This window comes from Penaeus vannamei, chromosome 26 (genome assembly GCF_042767895.1).
Source record: "Penaeus vannamei isolate JL-2024 chromosome 26, ASM4276789v1, whole genome shotgun sequence".
NCBI lineage: Eukaryota > Metazoa > Arthropoda > Malacostraca > Decapoda > Penaeidae > Penaeus > Penaeus vannamei.
This window is the reverse complement of record NC_091574.1, coordinates 35,455,410-35,472,909: the sequence shown is the minus strand read 5'-3', so window position 1 is coordinate 35,472,909 and position 17,500 is coordinate 35,455,410. Positions and strand designations below refer to the sequence as shown.

General features: G+C 38.6%; 4 protein-coding genes across 4 annotated transcripts; 3 read left to right on the top strand and 1 right to left on the bottom strand.

The window, feature by feature from the left end:
* The first annotated feature begins 3,176 nt into the window (after positions 1-3,176).
* LOC138866690 (antifreeze protein Maxi-like) lies at positions 3,177-4,019 on the top strand. Its single transcript, XM_070139881.1, has one exon. The coding sequence runs from the start codon at positions 3,177-3,179 to the stop codon at positions 4,017-4,019; it is 843 nt and encodes a 280-aa protein (XP_069995982.1).
* A 2,023-nt stretch (positions 4,020-6,042) lies between these two features.
* On the top strand, positions 6,043-7,137 carry LOC138866689 (mucin-22-like). Its single transcript, XM_070139880.1, has 3 exons — positions 6,043-6,063; positions 6,207-6,264; positions 6,479-7,137. Exons 1-3 carry the CDS (start codon positions 6,043-6,045, stop codon positions 7,135-7,137), a joined length of 738 nt encoding a protein of 245 aa, XP_069995981.1.
* Positions 7,138-9,287: 2,150 nt separating this feature from the next.
* On the top strand, positions 9,288-10,303 carry LOC138866688 (uncharacterized). Its single transcript, XM_070139879.1, has 2 exons — positions 9,288-9,308; positions 9,452-10,303. The coding sequence occupies exons 1-2, from the start codon at positions 9,288-9,290 to the stop codon at positions 10,301-10,303; spliced, it is 873 nt and encodes a 290-aa protein (XP_069995980.1).
* A 5,352-nt stretch (positions 10,304-15,655) lies between these two features.
* Positions 15,656-16,497, bottom strand: LOC113821204 (uncharacterized). Its single transcript, XM_027373681.2, has 2 exons — positions 16,385-16,497; positions 15,656-16,148 (listed from the first exon to the last, which is right to left on the bottom strand). Exons 1-2 carry the CDS (start codon positions 16,403-16,405, stop codon positions 15,729-15,731), a joined length of 441 nt encoding a protein of 146 aa, XP_027229482.2. The 5' UTR covers positions 16,406-16,497; the 3' UTR covers positions 15,656-15,728.
* Positions 16,498-17,500: the final 1,003 nt, after the last annotated feature.

The following is a 17,500-nucleotide window of genomic DNA, read 5'->3' as shown; positions in this document are numbered from 1 at the left end:
GTCAGCATAGTCATCCACTGATGCATGGGAGTGTATTCGTGCGTTTCGTATTGCCTTCGAAATGCTTAAAAACTTGTCAAGTTTATCACACTTTATCACACTCAGTAGTGCTCTCATCTGTAAAAAAAGAAAGAAAAGTCTTAATCTTTTAAGAAGAAATGTCACTAAACTTCTTTGATTTTTATCTTCCCTATCTGTCTATTTATCTATTTGACTGTCTATCTATTTATCTATCAGTTTATGTATATCTATTTATCTATCAGTTTATGTATATCTATTTATCTATCTGTCTATCTATATTTGTGAATGTTAACCTATCTATCTATATGTCTATCTGTCTACTATCAATCTCTCTCTCTCTCTCTCTCTCTGTCTCTCTCTCTTTCTCTCTCTCTCTCTCTCTCTCTCTCTTTCTCACTCTCTAAACCTGTTTATCTATCTATCAAACAATCTAAAGAACTAAAACTGTTTGATTATTTGAATATTTTATTAGAAAAAGTATGGCAAAAAACTTGTCTTTGAAAAAGTGTTACTGTAACATGAAATGCATCTAAAATTTCTAATATATTTTGGGATCTTTTAAAAGGAGATAAACAGTACGTTTTACTTTCGCCTGCATTACTGTACAGAAGAGAATGGCATACACACATGCAAAATAGTTATAGACTTTATCTAGCGGTGCAATTTATATATGATAATCATTTTCGAAAGAAAGATAATAGAGCTGTGGAAAAAATAACATGTTTAGAGGATTTATCATGCATATTACTTATAAAACTTTGCACGCTGTAAGCTTTTTCTAAAATCATATTCATCTATCTGCTTATCCATTTACCCATATTATTAGATATTTATCTATTCGTTTTTATTTGCTATACAGTTTTCTTTATATCATTCTATACCTCAGTTGCCTTAACTTAGAATTGTTAAGTACTCCCCCTCACAAAAAAAAAAAAATCTTCATTGATTTGTTTATCAGAAGTAACTGTAATCAATCAAGACTCCAAATGACAGGAAATTAAGGGCTATTAAAAGGCGCTAGATAGTTGTCAGTGATGTAGCTACAAATTAATCAACAAAATTTTAAGTAAATATTCTTGGATAGTTGTTGTAGTTTGGACACGTTCGGATAAAATGCAATTTCAGCTACAGAGAACTTATCGAAAATAAATGGACAATAGAATTAGTTAAATACCTTTAGATATGAACATAGTAAGTTATCGGGTTGTCGTATGCTGTTGTATATTACCTAGCTTTTGCCATGTTATTATCGAAATCAAGATTAATTATAAATGTACAGTGAATAGTAATTGTAGTGATAATTAAAGTATGAGTAAAAATGACTATGATAATGAAAATGATGATAGCAATAAAGAATAATAGTGATGATAACAATAAGAACAACAGCAACAATGAAATTAATAATTATGATGAAGTATTGAGAAAGTGTAAAGTATTTATAAGAACTGAAAATGTTTCGTAAACCGCAATATATACTAATTTTCTCAGAAGAAATATATGGTTATTTCCTCAACTGGAACACGTAACTTCCCTTGTTTATAACTTTTAAATCTTCATTAACTCTAAGTTCATTACAGAGTTCACAGACATCGCTTTTTTTTTCAAATGTAAAGTGTTTCTAATCTCGTTCTTCTGTTGCCGGTGTTGCAACATTTCTTATTTTCTTGCTTTCACTGACAGCATTTTTCTTTGCATTTGTTCCGAAGCTATTTTTTTCTCCTAATAGGTACAATGTCATTCTAAATTCTGTCTGTCTGTCTGTCTGTCTGTCTGTCTGTCTGTCTGTCTGTCTCTCTCTCTCTTTCTCTCTCTCTTTCCCTTCCTCCCTCCCTCTCTGTGTCTGTCTCTCTCTCTCTCTCTCTCTCTCTCTCTCTCTCTCTCTCTCTCTCTCTCTCTCTGTATATATATATATATATATATGTATGTATGTGTGTGTGTGTGTGTGTGTGTGTGTGTGTATACATACGCAAATATATGTATATACATACAAACACACACGCACACACATATGTACAAACACACACACAGAGAAGAACCCACAATAAACAAACATGATTCAATGAAATAAATTAGACTAATTTATTTCAATAAATATATGCATATATATATATATATATATATATATATATATATATATATATATATATATATATATATATATATATATATATACTCACATACACATATACAGACACACAGTTATATATATATATACAAATATACTCTTGCACAAAATCTTAAAACTATATATGAGAAAAACATCATCCAGAACACAGAAAATAAAAGATGAAGGACAAGAAAACGAGACAAAAAGCAGAACATACAAAAAAAAAAAAAAGTTGCTTTCACCGTAAAACTCTTGAAAAAAATACTTGAAAAAAAAAACCCCCTTCAAGGATAAAACGGAAAGATGTACTAGGCCTATATAATGGTGCGCGGCCTATCCCTCACTGCACATAATTCTCCGTCTTAGTCACTCGAACACTTAAAGACATGATCTCCAGACGCTCCTTGGTAAGACTTAAGATCTCATACGCTAAGAAATGCAGTAATGAGTCTGTCATTCGATAAACAAAGAATAGGTTTTAAGGTAGATAAACAGAAGGATAGGTAGACAGGTAGACAGATGGCTAGCTAGATAAGGAGATGCCTGGGTAGATAGATAGAGAGAGAGAGAGAGAGACAGGAGGGAAGAGAGACAGGAAAGAAAAGAAGGAGACTAACCATTGAATTATCTTATTTTTTCAGTGTCGAAAACATGATTTATTTCAAGCGAAGGGAAAGAGAAAGAGAGAGAGAGAGAGAGAGAGAGAGAGAGAGAGAGAGAGAGAGAGAGAGAGAGTGAGAGAGAGAGAGAGAGAGAGAGAGAGAGAGAGAGAGAGAGAGAGAGAGAGAGAGAGAGAGAGAGAGAGAGAGAGAGAGAGGGAGAGAGAATGAGAGAGAGAGAGAGAGAGAGAGAGAGAGAGAGCGAGGGAGAGAAGAGAGAGAGAGAGAGAGAGAGAGAGAGAGAGAGAGAGAGAGAATGTAAACAGATATGGATAAACCAATTAATAAATATTTTGTATTTTTTCAAAGTTGATATGGATCTCATATCTTTCAGGTGGTGATGGTGGCCGTGATGGCGATGGTGTACGTCGCAGCGGCTGGAGGAGGATATGGTAGTGGTGGAGGAGGAGGACGAGGTGGCGGTGGAGGAGGACGAGGAGGTGGAGGAGGAGGAAGAGGTGGCGGTGGAGGAGGAGGAAGAGGTGGTGGAGGAGGAAGAGGTGGAGGAGGATTTGGTGGAGGACGGGGTGGAGGGTCAGCAGGAGGCGGATTTGGAAGGGGTGTTGGTGGAGGAAGCGGTGGATTTGGTGGAGGAGGAGCTGGCGGATTCGGAGGCGGCAACGCACTTGGTGGCGGCGGCGGCGGAGGAGGATACGGCGGAGGTCGTGGCGGCAGCGGCGGCGGAGGCGGAAGTGTGCTCCCCGCAGTTTTCCTGGGAAGTGGAAAGCTCTCTGGCGGAGGCGGCGGCGGATTCGGAGGCAGCGGATTCGGCAGCGGTGGTGGAGGCGGTGGATTCGGAGGCAGCGGTAGCGGGGCTGGAGGATTCGGAGGCAGCGGTAGCGGGGCTGGAGGATTCGGAGGCAGCGGTAGCGGGGCTGGAGGATTCGGAGGCAGCGGTAGCGGGGCTGGAGGATTCGGAGGCAGCGGTAGCGGGGCTGGAGGATTCGGAGGCAGCGGTAGCGGGGCTGGAGGATTCGGAGGCAGCGGTAGCGGGGCTGGAGGATTCGGAGGCAGCGGTAGCGGGGCTGGAGGATTCGGAGGCAGCGGTAGCGGGGCTGGAGGATTCGGAGGCAGCGGTAGCGGGGCTGGAGGATTCGGAGGCAGCGGTAGCGGGGCTGGAGGATTCGGAGGCAGCGGATTTGGCAGCGGCGGCGGAGGAGGCAGCAGCCGTGGAAGCGGTGGCGGCTACGGAAAATGAAGTGACGTGCTCGGGTGTAAGCCATCCTGACTGAGAAAAATAAAATAGCTATGAAACCAAAAGCCTTTTTTATTCCCTTCTGTAGTATTCACGCCGCCATACGAGTTCGCTGTGCTGTACATTTCCATACACGTACTGTACATCCACGCACAAGAACATCCATGCACATTTACACAAAAAACAGATACACATACACTTGCGAAAACATACACGCACACGAGGAGACTCAAAAACAATGAGGTCTAATGAACTGAAAGAAATCGTCAAGTATTTAAGTATGAACAAACCAAAGAAATTCATAAGTATTTGATACACATTTAATCTATTAATCTATTAATCTATTATCTTTTAAGAGAACTGAACTATTGGAAGATCAGTTTCAATTTAAGATATTACTTAATAAAGATCTTTAGGGAGAAAATGTAATTATAGACAAGCTTTATTACTTCACACACAGACAAAAAGATCGTTATGGGATCATCCGTGTACACACATATACATATATACGTACCTATATACATACAAATATGTGTATACACACACGAATACACACACACACATGTACACATGTGTCTGTATATATGATTACATACAAAGTGTAAGTTACAGCAATATCATTCCATTTTATGGATTCATGATTATGTCAACCACGCCACTGATAATTTTAATTGATATTAGTACATAGGAAGAATATATTTTCGTATGTGCGCAGAAACTACGGATGTTTGTAAAAAGTATGTTGTGTTGATTTCAATATCATCGCATAATTTTAGGAATATTGATGCTTAAGAACAGTATATATATATATATATATATATATATATATATATATATATATATATATATATATATATATATATATATATATATATATATATATAAGTATTTTTAAGGCTTATGTTTTATATTGTAAAAAAGAACAGATATATGAACTTTAATGGACTTTAGATTTACTATGAATCATATTACTGCACTGCATAATATATTGACAGGTTTTCCTAATAACTGTATTAAAAATGATAGTAAACTAATGGAGGTAAGAACATTGATAATACAGTGATCTTATTAAAGTGAAAATAATAAAAGAAATTATGGAACAGGACCCATGGTGAGGATATTAATAAAAAGTAAAGTTTTAATGGATTATTATGAATCAAATCACTGCACTGGATGATGTACTGACACCACTAACGAACTTACGCGTTCAGTGCACATCTTTCCTAACACTGTGAATAGAAATGAGGATAAACTGTTGGTGATAAGAACGTTGATAATATATTACCATTATTAGATAAGGTAAAACGAGATGTAAAATCATGGAACAGGAGCAATAGTGAGGATATTGAAATAATAGTGATAATTCAAATAATGGTTTTATAATAAGAATCATGATCATCTTTGCTCCTATCATTGATACTAATAACAATGGTAATACGAATAATAATAATAATGCATATTATGATGGTAATAACGAGAGAAACGCACACACATACATACATATTTATGTATACATATGCTACTATTTATATATACATATATACATATACGTATACACACATACATATGTACATATTCATATATATGTAATTATATGGATACATATATATGCTTATGTACACTAGAGGAGAGGGGAAGGGACATCGACATTTTGGAAAAGGTCATTCCCCTTAGCCTGGAAAAAACACTGATGCGTTTAATTTCTAATGTTATTGTTCTGATTAGTTATAGTTATGCTTACAATTCGCAAAGAAAGTGAAGCCTAAAAATTGAATATTCAAAAAAGAAATGCAACAATATATACTCTCAATTTGTTGTGGGTTAAATGCACTGACGTAAAGAATATCTCCATAACGGCAAATCGCAAACACACAATCTCGATACTGCATGACAAGCACCTCTATCTCAAAGCCTTCATAAAAAACAAAGTTCAAAAGCATGCCAGACATAAAGGTACCTTGAGAGTATGCCCTGTCTTGTATAAATACCAGGACAAAACATCAGTGTCACACTTTTAGCTCTGCCTTTGTTCTTGTCGGAGTAGGACAGGAAATCGGACGATGTTTATAGAACGGCCGTTGGTGAGGAAGCAAGTGTGTTTGTACGAAAAGAAAAAGTTAGACTCTGAATAAGTCTAGTTGATAATTAGGTCTATTTGGTTGATAAAGATCAGGATATGATCAGTATAATACTGAAGTTTTAAAAGCGAATTGACTATTTCCAGGTGGTGATGGTGGCCGTGATGGCGATGGTGTACGTCGCAGCGGCTGGAGGAGGATATGGTAGTGGTGGAGGAGGAAGAGGAGGTGGTGGTGGAGGAGGAGGACGAGGAGGTGGAGGAGGAGGACGAGGTGGCGGTGGAGGAGGTGGAAGAGGAGGTGGTGGAGGAGGAGGACGAGGTGGCGGTGGAGGAGGAAGAGGTGGTGGAGGAAGAGGAAGTGGAGGTGGATTTGGTGGAGGACGGGGTGGAGGGTCAGCAGGAGGCGGATTTGGAAGGGGTGTTGGTGGAGGAGGCGGTGGATTTGGTGGAGGAGGAGCTGGCGGATTCGGAGGCGGCAACGCACTTGGTGGCGGCGGCGGCGGCGGCGGAGGAGGATACGGCGGAGGTCGTGGCGGAAGCGGCGGCGGCGGCGGAAGTGTGCTCCCCGCAGTTTTCCTGGGAAGTGGAAAGCTCTCTGGCGGAGGAGGCGGCGGATTCGGAGGTAGCGGCAGCGGGGTGGGAGGATTCGGAGGTAGCGGTTTTGGCAGCGGCAGTGGAGGCGGTGGATTCGGAGGCAGCGGTAACGGGGCTGGAGGATTCGGAGGCAGCGGTAACGGGGCTGGAGGATTCGGAGGCAGCGGTAGCGGGGCTGGAGGATTCGGAGGCAGCGGTAGCGGGGCTGGAGGATTCGGAGGCAGCGGTAGCGGGGCTGGAGGATTCAGAGGCAGCGGTAGCGGGGCTGGAGGATTCGGAGGCAGCGGTAGCGGGGCTGGAGGATTCGGAGGCAGCGGTAGCGGGGCTGGAGGATTCGGAGGCAGCGGTAGCGGGGCTGGAGGATTCGGAGGCAGCGGATTTGGCAGCGGCGGCGGAGGAGGCAGCAGCCGTGGAAGCGGTGGCGGCTACGGAAAATGAAGTCACGTGCTCGGGCGTAAGCCATCCTGACCGAGGAAAATAAAATAGCTATGAAACCAAAAGCCTTTTTTATTCCCTTCTGTAGTATTCACGCCGCCATACGAGTTCGCTGTGCTGTACATTTCCATACACGTACTGTACATCCACGCACAAGAACATCCATGCACATTTACACAAAAAACAGATACACATGCACTTGCGAAAACATACACGCACACGAGGAGACTCAAAAAGAATGAGGTCTAATGAACTGAAAGAAATCGTCAAGAATTTAAGAATTTCGAGGTATGGAAATGGTAAGGTATGAACAAACAAAAGAAATTCATAAGTATTTGATACACATTTGATTTATTAATTTTTATTATCTTTTAAGAGAACTGAACTATTGGAAGATCAATTTCTATTTAAGATATTACTTAATAAAGATCTTTAGGGAGAAAATGTGATTATAGACAAGCTTCATTACTTCACACACAGACAAAAAGATCGTTATGGGATCATCCGTGTACACACATATACATATATACGTACCTATATACACCCATATATGTGTATACACACGAATACACACACGCATATACATGTGTATGTCTGTATATATGTGTACATACAAAGTGTACGTTCCAGCAACATTTCCTCTTTTTATGGATTCATGATTATTTCAACCACGCCACTTTAATAATTTCATTGGTATTAGTACGTAGGAAGAAAATATTTTCGTATGTGCACAGAAACTACGGATCTTTGTAAAAAGTATGTTCTATTGATTTCAATATCATCGCATAATTTTAGGAATATTGATGCTTAAGAACAGTATATATATATATATATATATATATATATATATATATATATATATATATATATATATATATATATATATATATATATATATATAATTTTTAAGGCTTATATTTTTTACCGCAAAAAAAGAGCAGATATATGAACTTTAATGGACTTTACATATACTATGAATCATATTACTGCACTGCATAATATATTGACAGGTTTTCCTAATAACTGTATTAAAATGATAGTAAACTATTGGTGATAAGAACAATGATAATACAGTGATCTTATTAAAGTGAAAATAATAAATGAAATTATGGAACAGGACCCATGGTTAGGATATTAATAAAAAAAAAGATAAAATTAAAAACGGTTTTAATGGCTTATTATGAATCAAACAACTGCACTGGATGATGTACTGACACCACTAACGAACTTACCGCGTTCAGTGCACATCTTTCCTAACACTGTGATTAGAAATGATGATAAACTGTTGGTGATAAGAACGTTGATATTTTATTACCATTATTAGATAAAGTAAAACGATACGTAAAATCATGGAACAGGAGCAATAGTGAGGATATTGAAGTAATAGTGATGATTCATGGTTTTATAATAAGAATCATGATCATCTTTGCTCCTATCATTGATACTAATAACAATGGTAATACGAATAATGATAAAAATAATGCATATTATGATGGTAATAAGGAGAGAAGCGCACACACACATACATATTTATGTATATATACTAATATTTATATGTACATATATACATATACGTATACACACATATGCACACATACATATGTATATAATTATATATATGTAATTATATACATACATATATATGTTTATGTACACTAGAGGGGAGGGGAAGGGACATCGACATTGAAGCATGTTTCGTCTCTTTACTTCAAGGATGATGTCTCTTAACTATTCTCTCACATTTTTGTCAACTGTTTTATTATCTTTTTTTTATTTTTATTATTTTTTTTTAAAGGTCAGTTTCCCCTTAGTCTGGAAAAACACTGATGTGTTTAATTTCTAATGTTATTGTTCTGATTAGTTATAGTTATGCTAACAATTCGCAAAGAATATGAAACCTAAAAATTGAATATTCAAAAAGAAATGTAACAATATATACTCTCAGTTCGTTGTGGGTTAAATGCACTGACGTAAAGAATATCTCCATAACGGCAAATCGCAAACATACAATCTCGATACTGCATGACAAGCACCTTTATCTCAAAGCCTTCATAAAAAACAAAGTTCAGAAAGCATGCCAGACATAAAGGTACCTTGAGAGTATGCCCTGTCTTGTATAAATACCAGGACAAAACATCAGTGTCACACTTTTAGCTCTGCCTTTGTTCTTGTCGGAGTAGGACAGGAAATCGGACGATGTTTATAAAACGGCCGTTGGTGAGGAAGCGAGTGTGTTTGTACGAAAAGAAAAAGTTAGACTATGATTAAGTCTAGTTGATAATTAGGTCTATTTTGTTGATAAAGATGAGGATATGATTAGTAGAATACTGAAGGTTTAAAAGCGAATTGACTATTTCCAGGTGGTGATGGTGGCCGTGATGGCGATGGTGTACGTCGCAGCGGCTGGAGGAGGATATGGTAGTGGTGGAGGAGGAGGACGAGGAGGTGGAGGAGGAGGAAGAGGTGCCGGTGGAGGAGGAGCAAGAGGTGGTGGAGGAGGAGGAGGAGGTGGAGGAGGATTTGGTGGAGGACGGGGTGGAGGGTCAGCAGGAGGCGGATTTGGAAGGGGTGTTGGTGGAGGAAGCGGTGGATTTGGTGGAGGAGGAGCTGGCGGATTCGGAGGCGGCAACGCACTTGGTGGCGGCGGCGGCGGAGGAGGAGGATACGGCGGAGGTCGTGGCGGCAGCGGCGGCGGAGGCGGAAGTGTGCTCCCCGCAGTTTTCCTGGGAAGTGGAAAGCTCTCTGGCGGAGGAGGAGGATTCGGAGGCAGCGGATTTGGCATCGGCAGTGGAGGCAGTGGATTCGGAGGCAGCGGCGGCGGGGCTGGAGGATTCGGAGGTAGCGGATTTGGCAGCGGCAGCGGAGGCGGTGGATTCGGAGGTAGCGGCAGCGGTGTGGGAGGATTCGGAGGTAGCGATTTCGGCAGCGGCAGTGGAGGTGGTGGATTTGGAGGTAGCGGTTTTGGCAGCGGCAGCGGAGGCGGTGGATTTGGAGGCAGCGGCAGCGGTGTGGGAGGATTCGGAGGTAGCGGTTTCGGCAGCGGCAGTGGAGGTGGTGGATTTGGAGGTAGCGGTTTCGGCAGCGGCAGTGGAGGTGATGGATTCGGAGGTAGCGGATTTGGCAGCGGCGGTGGAAGCGGCGGATTCGGAGGCGGAAGTGGCGGCGCTAGTGGCTCGGGCGGCCAGAGAGGAGGAAGCAGTTATGGAAAGTAACTGGTTTAACAAGCCATTCCTACTGCTACAAGAACTACATTGGAAAAAGAAGAAGAAGAAGAAGAAGAAGAAAAAGAAAAAAATAAGTTTAAATCTTTTCTTCCTCACGGAAATGAAGACACGATTTGACTATATTGTATCTCCGTTATTAAAGTTCTCCTAACTCCTTTGGGTTTTCACCTGAAACAAAAAGACTAAACTGAAAGTGACAAATTCGACATGGCAGATCCTCAATATTACACGATTTAATGAATCCCTAATTCAAAACTGCCTGATTTAAAGAATATTCTGGGTATCACAGATATTAATTTACTTCTTAGTTATCACTGACTCCTTTTATTTATATTTGAAAGTGATGGCCTTTTTTTATTTTCTTTATTTTTCATTGTGAGTCTACGTTATACAAAATACTTTTCTTTCCTTCTATCTTCGTTATCCATTCTGCTGTCTTTGTTTTAATCTTCTTTATTTTTCTTTTTTCCTTAATTATTTTTCTTAGTGGATAAGTGGTTGAAGACTTTTGTCATTTTTTCCTATCTAACTTAAATGATGTTATTTTTTTTTCTTTGTCTTCCTCGCTCTCTACTTTATTATTTTCTTCTATAAATGGAGGATTAGGAATGATTTAAATCGTTTAAATTCAAAGCAATGATAAATGCCACATACCATAACTATCTAGTGATATATACCAGAGTTTTATAGATAGACAATTACCTGTCAATCACACTTTTCTTAGAGACAATACCATCCCTTGGCAATGGTGTTTAACAATGGCCGTCATAAATGTTTAATGTTCACCGTAGTTATTTTTTGTCTCTACATAAAGATGGAGTCAATTGGTAGGCCTACGTGAGCTCCCCGATTTCCCTTTTCCTTGATTTTTCGGCACTTTTTTAATGCTACTCATATCGATATTATTATTATTATCATTACGATTAGTATCGCTATCATTTTCATTATTATTATCATTATCATTATTTATTACTAATATCATTATGATTAGTATCACCATTATTTTCATTATCATGATCATTATTAGTATTACTGATATCAAGATTATTGTAATAACAATGCTAATAGCAATTTAAATTATTCATATAATTCCGACAATCGAGGAAAAGGATCGAGGTGATACAAGTATGTCTAGTAATTTACTCCTTGGTGACTAAGATCTCGTGGAGGCATCATGTGTAAACACACACACATACACACACATACAAGAAAGAAAGAAAGAAAGAAAGAAAGAAAGAAAGAAAGAAAGAAAGGAAGAAAGGAAGAAAGGAAGAAAGAAAGAAAGAAAGAAAGAAAGAAAGAAAGAAAGAAAGAAAGAAAGAAAGAAAGAAAGAAAGAAAGAAAGAAAGAAAGAAAGAGAGAAAGAAAGAAAGAAAGAAAGAAAGAAAATACAGCGGACTTGCTATATGCTATCATCACTGATTGAGGGATAAAAATCAACAAAAATTACAATACCTTGTTCCAGTAGCGACCGCTTCTAAATCCGAAACCTGATCCACCGCCAACATTTAAAAAAACATATAACCTACTAACTTGAGACAAATAACTTTTACTAGCAAAAAAAACAGCACTTCCGTTGGATATTGTGGTCTGCTCATTTCATCACTTTCGTCAAACGCACCGACGGCTCATGTAGAGTGTGGCTTGGCTAGTCCTGTTAGTTATAGTCAGTGGAGGGGTTAGGTGTAGAAAGGGGTGGGGTGGGGGGGTGGGAGAAATTTCATTAATGTAAGGGCTCTGGTGATCGGAGTCGGAAGTCCATTATGAATTAGTATACTGGATTCCCTCTTGTGTTGTAGTAAAAGGGGAGGTATGATAATAAAAAGTAGCAAGAAACACAGATAATGACGATTTTAATACATAATGGAGATATTTAATGAGTGCATCACTTTACCTATATAGATGTATTTCAATTTTTTTTTCTTTTTCTTATCTTACAGAATTTACATACACATTTCTGTAAAACGCTATCGCCTTTCAAAAGACATCGACAATTCATTTTTTATTCTTTAATACTACTTCAGACCAACACACATGAAACCGCACTGTCATTCACAACCCAACCTTGGCTCAGTTCAGTTATCCCTACTTCATTCCTGACATTTATAACAGAAAACGTTGCAGTTCTCCTCTACCACTCCCGAATATCCATGTTACATTACGATAATCTTTAACTATTTCGTTTATCGCATTCTGTTTGCAATATAAAAATTACACAATGTTATTTTTGCCTCTTTGATGTTTGAATTACTTTGTTTATTCGTTTTGCATAGGTAATAAAGCTGTGTTTGTCTTATTAGTTCTTACCCTTGCTGTATATTTGGAAAAACATTGGGATCGCGGTCATGATCACAGGTAGGTCAAAAAAAGGTCAATGAAAGAAAAAGGTCAAGAACCACCACAACAGTGAGTGGTGTTTACATTTCTGCTTCCTACCCTGTTCCGTATTTGACTTGTTATTATATTCCGTATCTTAACTTACTGAAGACTCATTTATTCATCTGTTTAATTCATCTACACCATTTTCCTCTTTCGTAAGAGCGTAGACTCACTAACCACAAACGAGTTAGTCATTACTGCATTGAAGAACTTTACTGACTTTGAAGAAGCCTTTCACGTCATGTTAAGAGCCAGTTCCCAACATGCCATACCTGATTGTCTTATTAATTCAAATGATTTAACCAGGTATTATAACATGCCATTCCTGATTGTCTTATTAATTCAAATTATTTAACCAGGTATTATAACATGCCATACCTGATTGTCTTATTAATTCAAATTATTTAACCAGGTATTATAACATGCCATTCCTGATTGTCTTTCAATTCAAATGATTTAACCAGGTATTATAACATGCCATACCTGATTGTCTTTCAATTTTTAACCAGGTATTATAGGCTAGTGTTCTCTACATGACAAAACTTACTGTGCTGTTAATCAATTGTTTTGAGCGGTCGTCACTGCATATTTTCCTTATCGAAAGACAATTCTTTGCATTTTGATGCAATTATCAATCTTTTTCAATTAATCTCTTGTCGATTTACCATTTACCATGGCGGTGAAAGTCTATAGATCTCTAGATATACTGCTATTTTATTGATATGAATTTAAATACATGTTTAAAAAAAATCTTCTTGTCTCCAAACATTCTTAGTCTTTGCTATCACCTTCGTCAATATATTTTATGTCTCGGTGAACAGTTTATTTATAGTTTCCCGTATAATTAGTAAGATAATAAGACCTTTCATTTTATCCTACCATTGGATTTTTTTTTTCTAGATTTATTCTTGTTTTGCTAATGATTAATCTCCTTGTATCGTATCTATTCATAAAACACTCTCAAATCAGTCAGCATGTGGTAGTATTAGGGAATTTAATGAATACTTTAGCTTTGGTGATGGGCCACATTATCTATCCGTCGATCTATCTATCTTTATATATATACTCATATACATGCTCTCTCTCTCTCTCTCTCTCTCTCTCTCTCTCTCCCTCTCTCTCTCTCTCTCTCTCTCTCTCTCTCTCTCTCTCTCTCTCTCTCTCTCTCTCTCTTTCTCTCCCTCTCCCTCTCTCTCTCTCTCTCTCTCTCTCTCTCTCTCTCTCTCTCTCTCTCTCTCTCTCTCTCTCTCTCTCTCTCTCTCTCTCTCTCTCTCTCTCTCTCTCTCTCTCTCTCTCTCTCTCTCTCTCTCTCTCTCTCTCTCTCTCTCTCTCTCTCTCTCTCTCTCTCTCTCTATATATATATATATATATATATATTATATATATATATATATATATATATATATATATATATATATATATATATATATATATATATATATATATATATATATATATATTTGAAAGATGTAATAATGCAATACCGCATTTTTTATCATGAACATTATAACCTCTCCGATCGGGATTCGATCCCTCGCCGCCAATGCACGTGAATGCAAGACGGCCGCTCTACCACTCGTACAACGACCCACTAAAAGGAGTGAGCAACTAGGCGCTTACTAGCATCCATAGACATTACCTACCTACTCATACATGAGTAAGGATAGCGAAGTTTCACACTCACTCCCCGTGGGCACTCGGTATTTATGGACAGAGCAGGACAAATCACAGTGGTAGAGCGGCCGTCTTGCATTCACGTGCATTGGCGGCGAGGGATCGAATCCCGATCGGAGAGGTTATAATGTTCATGATAAAAAATGCGGTATTGCATTATTCCATCTTTCATAGAATGCACCTCAGGTTATCTGATTTGTGATTTATCCTGCTCTGTCCATAAATACCGAGTGCCCACGGGGAGTGAGTGTGAAACTTCGCTATCCTTACTCATGTATGAGTAGGTAGGTAATGTCTATGGATGCTAGTAAGCGCCTAGTTGCTCACTCCTTTTGAGTGGGTCGTTGTACGAATGGTAGAGCGGCCGTCTTGCATTCACGTGCATTGGCGGCGAGGGATCGAATCCCGATCGGAGAGGTTATAATGTTCATATATATATATATATATATATATATATATATATATATATATATATATATATATATATATATATATACGTATTTGATAGGCTTCAAAGCAATAAATTAAAGATTAAGTAGACAAAGATATAATACATCATTTTGTCTAGATTTTTTTGTGTAATACTGACATGTACAAATCGTATTTTCCCGTAAATAACATCTTTATTTTAGACTGTTATTTGTCACTTCTTAAATGTAACCTTTTCATCATAAGCATATACATAGCCTTTTTTTTTTGTTTTTGTTTTTTTTGCTCCAGCTAGAACTCGTCAATCTAATCAACATTATTACTCATTAATGACATTCCAATTGTACCTAATTACATACCGATTTAATCAAATTAACTGCAATTCGTAAGTGCTTTGCTTGGAGAACCTATAATTTCCCTCTAATGAAGTCCAGTCATGTCCCTTGGAAATTTCAACGGTTGCAATCAGCTGACCCACAAGGAAGCTCACCCTCGGAGAAAGCAGTGGGCCAAACCGCAAGCAGAAAAAGTTGCTGTTTTTAGAGTCAGTTCCAAACAGTAAAATTGAAAATGAAATACACAAATAAATGAAAAATGAAAAACGACAGCTTAAAAAAGAATAGGAGCTGTTGGAATTATGCCGAAGTTAACGAGGAAACGCTTAGCCATAACGTTGTTCAAGAGGCAGGAACGAGTTGAACACGAATACTCTTGTGAAATGTGTTAATTTTGCCGAATGGGTTTCTGCCGCTCGTTCATATAGGAATTTCATTTTCCTCTTATTATCCATGTATTTATTTGAATATTTTCCCTTATTCCTATTGTGAATGTGGTTATATAATAGCAAGACTATTATTTTGCTGATTTATATATTTTCAGAAACAATGATATGTTTACATGTTTCTAGCCAAATGTTCTTTGCGTGTGATGACTACCACCCGTAGCCTCCTCCGCCACCTCCTCGTCCTCCGCCGAAGGATCCCCCTCCTCCTCGTCCTCCGCCTTGGCCGAAACCGCCGCCGCCGCCCACGCTGCCACCGCCCAAGCCCGAACCGCCGCCCACGCTAGGAAGAACGCCAACGCCGACCAAGCGCGCACGGACCACGCTGCCTCCGCCTCGTCCGCCGCCATACCCGCCGCTTCCTCCGCCAAATCCTTGGGCTCCTCCACCCAATCCTCCAGCACCTCCGCTGAATCCACCAGCTCCTCCGTGTCCAGCAAATCCTCCTCCGCCGCCACTAAATCCACCGCCACCACCAAAGCTTCCTCCTCCACCGCCTCCTCTGCTCCCGTATCCGCCTCCACCGGCCTTCGCCGAGTAAACCATTGCCATTACGGCCAAAACCACGATCTGAAAAAAGTGATATATATTCATTTTTACCACATTCCACAACGGTAAAGTATTTTGCATTTCAAAAAGAAAGAAAATACAAAAAGTAGAAAGCACATTCATGCTTAATTCACAAATCTAAGATACATTTCGAAATTCAAATAAACATGAACTAAACAGAAAGTATAAAGTGCAGCCACAATGTAAAAGGATCTATCTAATGCAAGGTACACTCCTGCACACTCTCATTGTCTTACCAAAGGACGGGAAAGGATCATGACTGGGTCTTCACTGACTTCGCAGGGGAGGCAACGTCAGCGATGTGTGATGCTGCTTCCTTTTGTCCCGTATTTATGCCAGGCACCAACTTCTTCCCAAGGACATGTGCTCTTGTTGATATGTCCTCGAACTTCAAAACTGAAATCTCAGATTTTCCAGATCCGAAATCTTTCGGCGTCATGAATTGCAAGAATTGTTTTTGTTTTTCGTTCGTCTCTATGTTAAAAAAATCATATCCTTTTCATTTATGAGTGACCTTGATTCGCTTAATTTGATATTGGAATTTCCGGAAGGCAAGCGTGTATTTGACGCTCGTCAATGGAATACATCAAAATCACCAGATTTTAGTTATTCACATTTACATCTGCTAACCACATGCGTCACTTTTTTGTCCTTATTATTTCAGTTTTTGGCCACACATATACTAGCACACGCAGACGTAACCATTCGTTATATGTAGATAAAGATATACAGAAAAACGATCAATGAATCCGTTGAAACGGAAGTAGAGCTAGAGAAAGTGACAGTGATAAAGATGAAGATAAGAGATACAAACGTAGAATTGATAAGGTCTGAATAAACTCTTCCTGTTGATGTTGATGGGAAACTTGAAGCTCATGTCTTTTTGTCTATCTACATTTCCTACCTAGTTATAAAAAGTTGTCATTGTCCTGGTGTTATTTCTTTTCATGTCTACGATTATATAGAAAGTGAAGACAAATCGTAGCCAATTCATTCATTTTCGTATCTTAACGAGATGCAAAATAAGGAGCTATGGCACTGATAGACCGTCTTCACTCATTTATAAAAAAACAACTAAGTTCATAAACAGCATAATGTACATATGTATAGCTGTATAAGTGTATGATTGTATGTGTATAAATATAAACAAAAAGGTTGGTAGGGAAAGACATGAATCGAACTGCACATGCAGGGAATATAGAAATAAAATCAGAATCCAGATTATGTATATTTAATCGAAAGTAATAATTGGCAATTGAGTTTTCGAATAGTAACGAGAAGAAAAGGAAGAGAACGACTTATAGCACTGATCAATTGCATTATTTAATCTATTCAAAACGCACGTTATCAAA

What these genes read in the sequence shown, in the direction of transcription:
- LOC138866690 (XM_070139881.1), top strand. Translation starts at nt 3,177, where the DNA reads ATGGTAGTGGTGGAGGAGGAGGACGAGGTGGCGGTGGAGGAGGACGAG.
- LOC138866689 (XM_070139880.1), top strand. Translation starts at nt 6,043, where the DNA reads ATGTTTATAGAACGGCCGTTG. An exon ending in TGTTTATAGAACGGCCGTTG is followed by an intron (nt 6,064 to 6,206) that starts GTGAGGAAGCAA and finishes GACTATTTCCAG; the next exon opens with GTGGTGATGGTGGCCGTGAT. An exon ending in AGCGGCTGGAGGAGGATATG is followed by an intron (nt 6,265 to 6,478) that starts GTAGTGGTGGAG and finishes CGGATTTGGAAG; the next exon opens with GGGTGTTGGTGGAGGAGGCG.
- LOC138866688 (XM_070139879.1), top strand. Translation starts at nt 9,288, where the DNA reads ATGTTTATAAAACGGCCGTTG. An exon ending in TGTTTATAAAACGGCCGTTG is followed by an intron (nt 9,309 to 9,451) that starts GTGAGGAAGCGA and finishes GACTATTTCCAG; the next exon opens with GTGGTGATGGTGGCCGTGAT.
- LOC113821204 (XM_027373681.2), bottom strand. Translation starts at nt 16,405, where the DNA reads ATGATCCTTTCCCGTCCTTTG. An exon ending in TGATCCTTTCCCGTCCTTTG is followed by an intron (nt 16,149 to 16,384) that starts GTAAGACAATGA and finishes CACTTTTTTCAG; the next exon opens with ATCGTGGTTTTGGCCGTAAT.